The sequence below is a fragment of the Notothenia coriiceps genome, unplaced genomic scaffold (assembly GCF_000735185.1).
Source record: "Notothenia coriiceps isolate Sejong01 unplaced genomic scaffold, NC01 NC01_scaffold00026422, whole genome shotgun sequence".
NCBI classification, from domain to species: Eukaryota; Metazoa; Chordata; class Actinopteri; order Perciformes; family Nototheniidae; genus Notothenia; species Notothenia coriiceps.
Genome location: NW_011359123.1, coordinates 298,211 through 307,141, shown reverse-complemented (window position 1 = coordinate 307,141; position 8,931 = coordinate 298,211). Strand labels below are relative to the sequence as shown.

General features: G+C 41.6%; 1 protein-coding gene across 1 annotated transcript; it reads right to left on the bottom strand.

Moving 5' to 3' along the window:
• Nucleotides 1-1,024: 1,024 nt before the first annotated feature.
• On the bottom strand, nucleotides 1,025-7,265 carry LOC104956960 (alcohol dehydrogenase class-3 chain L). Its single transcript, XM_010784546.1, has 8 exons — nucleotides 7,157-7,265; nucleotides 6,255-6,396; nucleotides 6,091-6,178; nucleotides 4,991-5,210; nucleotides 3,767-4,027; nucleotides 2,836-2,971; nucleotides 1,983-2,121; nucleotides 1,025-1,127 (listed from the first exon to the last, which is right to left on the bottom strand). The coding sequence occupies exons 1-8, from the start codon at nucleotides 7,205-7,207 to the stop codon at nucleotides 1,103-1,105; spliced, it is 1,062 nt and encodes a 353-aa protein (XP_010782848.1). The 5' UTR covers nucleotides 7,208-7,265; the 3' UTR covers nucleotides 1,025-1,102.
• Between the last annotated feature and the right edge of the window lie 1,666 nt (nucleotides 7,266-8,931).

Here is an 8,931-nt window from a genome sequence, read left to right as displayed (position 1 = left end):
GCATAATGAGACAACGTGAACCAGATGTTTCACAAGTAGCCGGTTTACAATGTTTATTTTTTAGCTGATCGAAAGCTAAATTATTGTCAGACTAAAGCCAAAAGTACCTAGAGTGCAATAACGGGAAATGCGTTCCGCCTCTTTTGCTCTCCGCACAGATTATTTACCCGTGTTCAACCAAATCCCGCATGAACGTGATTGGTCTATACTACAATTGGAAGTCTGAACGCTCCTTCTAACATTTAGTATCATCGATCCTAACTTTACAAAAAACCTCACCTCATATCCAACAAATGGAACATCAAAGTCAAAATGTGTGTTTTGAAGAAATACATTTAAAATCAGAATTACTTTTAGGTCAATCAAGCAAAAGGCCCATTGTCCATTCCAACATAATGTGTCCTTTTATACATCTGCCCAACAGACAGCACACATTGTTCATCACCACAAACAACTGAGGAGGAACACTTACTTTGGCTCTGTGTTCTAGCTACAGAGCAAGAACTGAGCTGATGGGGAACACTTTCCGCCTAACTGAGTCCGACATGGCTGAGTACAAGCTGCTGTAGCTATTCTCTCAAGTCCAACCCAGTTGAAGTCTACATTTTGGAAACTAAAGAGCATCACCCAAGCTTGGGAGGGACACTAACGTTTACAGTGAAAACCTTTAAAGCAGCCTAGTTCTCAAACCCCACAGGGAGAATAATCAAAGGATGTGTTGCGAGTGTTTCAGAAGGCTTGTTTCACTTTCCACAGCTTCATCGGGCCTTGATGTCCAAGCTGCTATTGCAAAGATCCACTTGAAGAATCATCATAGATTAACAACCTTCAAACACTGATGCCATTTGGTTGTTTGTAGTTGTATAGTCTTATTATTCATTCAGTCTAGATCAAAGAATAATCTTGTTTCGTTACCTCTCTTTTTCCTTTCCACAATGTTCTCTCTCGTGTGCGTGTTCTTTCAGGGGCGAGACGCTGATCAAAGAAGTGTCAGAAGTTGTATTGTTCAAATAAGACACACATGAAGAGGGAACTGAAGGATTTATTCAACAGAGCAGGGTAAACTTGGAGTGCGATCATGGTTTCCTGGGCTTCTGTGCATCTAGAGCTGAAGAACGACGCGAATGCTGAAAAGATTAAAATTGGATTAGGTTGTGTCCTATTAAGGCTTAAGACATTTGTGATTTAATTAGCACTCCTATTTGAAAAGAGACCTCTCATGGTGCAATCTATTATGAAACCCTGTCTCATCACATCTCAGCTTTGTCCTCAACAGAGGGCAGCAGTGACGCATTACATTCTCAACAGACAAAACCCAGAGGGACACTAAGGTGCTGTTTACACGGGAACAAAACGGGTTGTATCTGCTAATTTTCTCTTTCGTATAGCCCCTTCACACGAGGCCGTAATGGAACCGCGGAAACCGCCTCCTAAAACGATAACGGGTCCCAAGGTGGGGACGTCCTATACGATAATTTCCCTGATAACGATGAAGCCATAGCCCCGCCTCTCCCCACCTCTGCTGCTCACTGCTGCAGCATGGTCAGTAGCTACTGCTACTGACCATGCTACAGATATTAGTACAAAATCTACAGCTCCTCTACCACAACCATCAGCAACAAGTGGACATGGAGAACTACATGAACTACATGTGGCTAAATCCACCGCGGAGAATAAACAGGAGGGCTGCCAGGCAACAATGGCAACCATGCTCGGGGTCTTCTTCGCTGCTTTTGGTGTATTTTGTGGCGGAAGTACAGCGCCACTGACAGGCCCAGCATATGTGCTACAGCGTCTTCAGCGGGTCGAGCGGTCTCGTGTGAAGGGACACGTTTATTGAGCCGTATCCATGTGAACGGAAGACTTTTTTTATATTGAATTCGGTTTGTTTGCGTTTGGTTTGCGTTCCCGTGTAAATGGGGCCTAAATCCTCACGTTAACAGAAGAAACAGATTCAAAACACATCTTAAACTGAGGCTTACCATTTCCCAGCATGCATGAGATCAAACCCTTCATTGATCTTCTCAAAGGGCAGAGTGTGAGTCACAAATTCGTCCACTTTGAGCTTCTTTTTCATGTACTCCTCAACAAGTTTTGGAACACTGTCGACACTCTTGTATCCTGGGAAAAGTGTGAAATAGCTCATTAAAGTACAGAAAATAAATGCAGGGGTTCCTTCACTAGAGGCTATAGACAGGGCAGATCACAGAATGTCATTTCTTCTTCTCACCTGTCAGAACAAGTGTTAATGCTTAAAGCAGCAAGAAAAATTAAATTAAAAAAAAAAACTTTTCTAACAACTTTCTAGGCTTATGAAAGACATTCTTTCCTTTGTCGTACTTGCCATGAACTGACATGTAAATCCAGTTCCAGCCTCTGACGTTAACTTCTGAAATATGTTACCCTTGGCTCTTTACTCTTGTCGTTAATGCAATTAGATAACTTCTTAAACAACGTTCTACTATACTCCAACAACTTGCTACTCTGCAATGTACTCGCCATACATTTTTGTTGCCAACGTGAATTAAGCCCCATTCTCTGATTTAGGTCTCCGATATGCAGCTCTTGGCTTATCTCAGGCCCCCAAGCTTAACTAACTTTTGGGGCCAAAGGCCGGCACCTCTGCAGTAGTAACTTGGAAGACTTTTTCTACATCAGGATCTGGCCATGGGACTGCCTCGTTTGGAAAAGGGTACATGAGAACTGTTTGTGACTGTAGTGCCAGGTGTCCGTTTGGAATTTCAGGCGACGCATTTTTGTCGAATATGATGAATTAGAAACCCATTGACATCAGCATCTCAAGAAAAATCAGTCTAAGAACAAGCAGCTTGTTACCCCCAAAAGCAGTTCCTTTCCACGTGCGTCCGGTCACCAGCTGGAAGGGCCGAGTTGAGATCTCCTGTCCGGCTGCTGCCACCCCGATGATGACGCTAGTGCCCCAGCCTTTATGACAGGCCTCCAGGGCAGCTCTCTGCAATCAAGACACAATATCAGACAGACAGTATGACCTCAACCTGATCCAAGCCAAACCAGACTGCTACCACAACATCACCCTAATTTATCTGGACATTGCCAAGAATATAATTGTATTAAAAAGACACTGAATCTGAATTCTAAATGTATATCATATTTAATAGAAGTATTTATTGTAAAAACGAACAGTTTTCACACAGAAAATTGAATTGCTTCTTCACCTTCAAGCCTAGCAACTACCAATATTACAGGAAACTCTCCATTTTGTTTTCGGCAGTTACTCTGGTTGTTCAGCCATCTGCTATTGCAACTACAGGGGATAGTAACTCCAAATAACATACATTTTTAATATTTTATAAATACAGGCTTGCGAAGCGAAATTATGAAATCTGCTTATGTGTTTTATTGTTGGTCGACTGCCTGAATATGCTTAATAAAAAGACAGGTTTTCCTATCAGAGAGCAGAGGACATATTTTTGTTACAGAAAAATCTAGTTGTTTTCTTTCTAAGGTTACATTGTTATGTTTTCTTACATAATACACTTAAGTAAAAAAAATCTTATTTTAATGTATTTCTCTTTTATTTATTAGCACTGCCTTTGATTTTGAGGTCATCCAAAAGTAATGGAACTTAAAATGTGTACTTGTCTGTCTTTATTAAAAAATTGCAGATAGATGGAAATATGTTTTTTTATAAAGCACTGTCAATAAAGCCATATTCAAGGATTCCTGTGTTTACTCAGCATGCAGAGATGAAGGGAAAAGGAATGGTCAATAATATTGTATAATTCACCATTATTGCCACATTGCCCACGCATTCAAAGGAGTAGTCCACGCCTCCATCTGTCATCTCCACCAGGACCTCTTGGATCGGCCTGCTGTGGTCCTTCGGGTTCACCACCTCTGTGGCACCAAACTCTCGAGCAGTTTTAAATTTGTCCCGGTTGAGATCCACTCCAATAATCCTGGCTGCCCCGGCTGCATTACAGCCCATAATAGCTGCAAGACCCAGCGCCCCCAGGCCAAACACGGCACAGGTGGAGCCAGCCTCCACCTGCAGGGTGAAGGAATGGGGAGGCAAATACAGGTCAGCGCCTTTCCGAAAATCACAGCAAAGATAAGATGTTGTACAGAGTACCTTAAAATGAATGCTATCCAATGGTTAGAACGGTTTTGCATGTGTTTGCTTCTTTAGGCTTTAGTTGCGTTTTAACCAGCTTCAGATATAGGTTAAAAAAATAACAGATGGACATATTAAATCCACATTTAAAATCCTCCAAGCAGATCTGGGAGTCTGTACTTAGGCAAGGGATCTTTTTACCGAATTGCTAAGTATTCCAATATGCTAACAATGAAAATATAACATGCTGATATAGCATTTAGTATCCCATTTTGGTGTGTTAGCCTGTTAGCACATATTGATAGCACAGCAGAGGCTGATGGAAATGTAATTATTTCTGCATGTATTTGGACAAAATTGAAGTATTAGACATATTTTGTTTTAAACCTGCACCTAAAATCTTAAAATGTAACTGTAAAAAAGAATACATATTTTTGCGACACGGTTGTTCAAAATGTTGGCCAATTTAAGAGAAGTTGTTGATATTTGACTAGGTAATGACGCTATGGCTTTACTGCACTGCTGCTATTGAGGTATTGTAATGATGCCTCTGTTGTCTTTACCCTGAAAAATAATTATTTGCAGCTCTTTAAATCTATATATTATACTATAAGCTATATCGTGCTGTAATATACTTAATAGACTGTTTAATTTCCTCAAATGTCTTATTACTCCAGTAAAACCGTTTTTGTAAAAAAATGGATTGAAGCACAGAATCCTTTGTTAGCATGATTGCATTTATCTATTTTACAAAAATGTGGGTCAGGGTTAAGGCTTTGGAAAATATCGGAGGCGGGATATTTACTTTGGAGCAAAAGTAATGTGTTATTTTTCCTGGGAATTGGAGAATTAATACAGTCACTGGCTTTCATCACAGCACAGTGACAACAGACTGACCTTGGCAGTGTTTACAGCAGCTCCATAGCCTGTGGTGATGCCACAGCCAAGCAGACACACCTTGTCCAGAGGGGCCATGGGATCCACTTTAGCCAGGGAGATATCAGCCACCACTGTGTACTCAGAGAATGTGCTACAGCCCATGAAGTGGAAGAGGCTCTTGCCTTTGCAGGTGAAACGGGTTGTTCCATCTGGCATCAAGCCTTTGCCCTGAGTGAGCCTGGAGAGTGAGACACAAGAGCAGATGTGACAGCTGACCAGCAACTATGGAGGTAGATTTGTTTCAACATTATGTGTTTGAAGAGTCAGTGTAGTGTATAATCTTCAGATGTGAAACACATTCTACAAATACTAAAAATCGATGTTTGAGAAATATAAATATAGAACTGGCCTGAAAAAAAAAAATCCCACAAATGAAAAAAATAATTCTGTGAATACTTCAAATTGATTTACAAGTAAATGAAAAACTTTTATCAAAAATCTTTTTAAATGGAAAGCTTTCGAACAGGCAATAGGCAATTATAGATCTGAAGTCTATGTTTACTGATTTGCATATAACACACTCAGGGTTTTAAGACAAACTTAAAACACAGAAAGAATATCTACGTGTCGCTCAGCCATTTTAGATTGTAAATACTGCTAATGATGGGTTCCCGCATTTACAATAAGAGCACAGTCTGGCTACTTCCAACCCGAAAACAAATGCATAAAAAGTCTGTTGGTAAAAGCACTTAACATGTTATTAGTAGTGTATCCTTACTACTGTAGCAACTGCTAAAAGCAGGTAGAATTTGACAATGGTGTGTATTAGACGTTTGCTCAAGCTTCACACAAAAAAATTTTTTGCCTGTTTTTTCACCAAAATTGATTTTAGTATTCCTTTAGGATTTGCACTTAAGGAATTGGAAAATCTAGGTCTGAGTGAATATCTATGTGTGTCACTCGGCAATTTTAAGACAGGAATTGATAACTGCTAATGTTGTAGTTTTTCCATTTCAAAGTAAGAGCATGCAGTAAAATGTGATAGTGGCATGTAAAACACAGTCGCTTGAACAACACAAAACTCTTTTCTGGTGAAAACGTTATTAGAAAATATTTACCTGATCTTTTGACACAAGTTGGTTTTGGGATTCCTACAGAACTTGCACTCACCACACTGTGGGATGTACAAGGGTATGACTGTGTCCCCTGAAACAGAAACAGCATTTTACATTTGAGCATTTACATAAAATGCAAAAATCTGAATGAAAAGAAGATAGATAACCTTTTTGAAACTTGGTGACCCCCTCCCCAACACTCTCCACAATTCCAGCTCCCTCATGGCCCAGCACTACAGGGAACACCCCCTCAGGGTCGGAGCCACTGAGTGTGTAGGAGTCAGTGTGACAGATCCCTGTGGCAACGACCTGAAATATAAGATCTGATCCATGGTCATCCTTTTAAATATTCACCTCACCTCAAAAACTGCTTTAACATGGAAAAATCAGTTCATCAATCAAATGTTTCCATTCATTATTTAAAAAGTATTAGTAGTAAGTTGAAGAATGATTGATTTCGTAGAATACATTAATAGGAGGTTATATCACTAGAGTAAAGCAAACACTTTCCTGATAACCAGAAATGGTGCAAAGTTCACTGTAGTGTTGTCCTGTGCACGAAATGAGGGAGAAACCCACTATAGATAACCTTTAAGGTGCAGCTGGTCTTTAAATTAGGTATATAACAGTATATACATATACTAGTTAGTAAGTAGTAAGTCAGTAACAGACTGTATGGCAGCCCTGACAAAACATATTGTCTAAGTCTGATAACACTTGCTTTCTGTCCTGTATCTATTTATGCGGATAATCTTTTTAGGTTTTACATTTTTAACTCAGTGAAAACAAGATTAATGTATCTTTGCTTATGTTTTAATTGTTGTAATACTAATTTCAGCCACAAGATGCTGAACTGCACCACACTGCCAAACTATGCTTTTTACATTACATTGGATTTTTCCCCTACCCTTAGTTTTCTACTTTTTTGTCAGAGAGGGTCTTTAATGGAGGTTCTTAGAGTTGTAAGGGGGAGACAGGGGGGAGGACATTGCCTGATACTGCCTCTTGCAGTAGCGTGTATTTTATATAAATGAGTGTTAATATCACAACATCTGGCTTGTTTCATTACCTTAAGGCGAACCTCCCCACTTTTAGGAGGGGCCACCTCCACCTCCTCCATCACCTGAGGTTTCCCGGCCTCCCATGCTACCGCAGCTTTGCACCGGATCACCTACAACACAACATCCAAGAGCAACTCTGTTGTGATTTAATCCACTTAGTGTTACAGTCAGTTCACCATCAGTTCTGCTCCGTAAACACACTAGTATAACACACCAGGGGTAGACATTAAGGGTAAAATGCCACTGGCCCTCCGGGCCGGTGGAATTGTATTATCACTGGCCCCACCATTGTAACCACTGGCCCGGAGCATTCGTCCAAAAAAAATCGACTAATAATGAAGAAAATTAACACATTTGTTGCAATAGTAATTTATGCTAACTACATTACTACTTGTAGTACAACATTTGAATCATCAGTTCTTCCTCACTTTCCTCAATTGATCATATTGGTTTATTAAAATAAGTTTATATGTGTTCATTGTTAAAACATTTCGGCTATTATGATGAGTATTAGTTATTTGTATAATGCGTTGCCGTCATTAGGAGTTAGAAATAGTAGATGGCTATTGTGAGTAGATTAGATTAGAACCTTCAGTATCCTAAAACTGCTGGGACATCCCTATAGCCCAATTACCTTTTATATTTTCTACTCGTCATTACTTGTCAGATAGGGTTGGCAATTGAATGTAAAAAAGAGCCGGACAGAAGACCCCTTGTTTATATTGCCATCATATGAGAGGCCAGTGAGCGCATAAAAAGCACAGGAAGTAAGCCGCTGTTCCCCTCGACAAAAAAGCCAAAAATGGGACTTCTCCCACAGGGTTTTTTGGAAAAATAGCTAAAATAAAAGTCTTGGAAACGAACCGTTGGATAAATGCAGGTTTTGTTCAAGACCGGATAATCTCCAATATGTCTACCCTAGCTTTTATAATTTCGAATCGAGTGTAAATGCTATCGAATAGATTATAAAAGTTTATAGGACGCGTCCAGCACACTTAGAACCAACTCCATCGCGATCAGCTGCCTGAAACGGTTGTGCTCCCGCGTTTTTCTTCCCGATGTTCTGTTCCCCACGTCTCCCGTTTAAAAAACTCCTTTCGTGAACTTTTCCTTGTTCTAGTTTGAAGATTGTTTGTTCCCGGCGCGTTGGCCGGGTTACCGCTGTATTAAAAAACATTTTGGCGGAATGGTTAGGTGCGCCCCCGCCCGCCCCCGCCGACGAAGAGGCGGAGTCGAGACGGAGGCTGCGGCTCGCCCACGGCAGCGCCGCGCGGCGCGCGCCGCGAGAGCGAAGACGGTGCGCCCCCCAAACAAGACAAACCCCAGAAAAACAGTGAGCGATGAAACGAAAACAATTGAACAAAAATGAAGACAAAAAACCAATAGCGCACAGGGAAAAAGAAACAATAAAGGGCCCGAGCGACCGCGCAAGGAAGAGCGACGTGAGGCGGCCCGGCGTGGGAAAGCACGGCGCCGGCCCACGGGCCAAGGAGGAATGTGAGCCCTGCACACGCCAGACCCAAAAAATACGCCAGGCAAACAGAGAAAAACAAAGCAGAATGGCGGATTGAACGGAAAGACCACCGTGGATGGAACGGGACGCCTGAAAAACCCGAAGTGCACACATGACGCCGGCCGCGAAAACGGGCGAGCCGAGCAAATAAGCAGGGGCGAACTGAGACGGGGGGAAACCGGGCCGGCGCAAGCCGCGAGTAAAGCGGCCCTAAGCCGGCGACAAGAGCAGACTGACGGCAGACGAGGCGGCCGGAAGACGGCGCGTTCT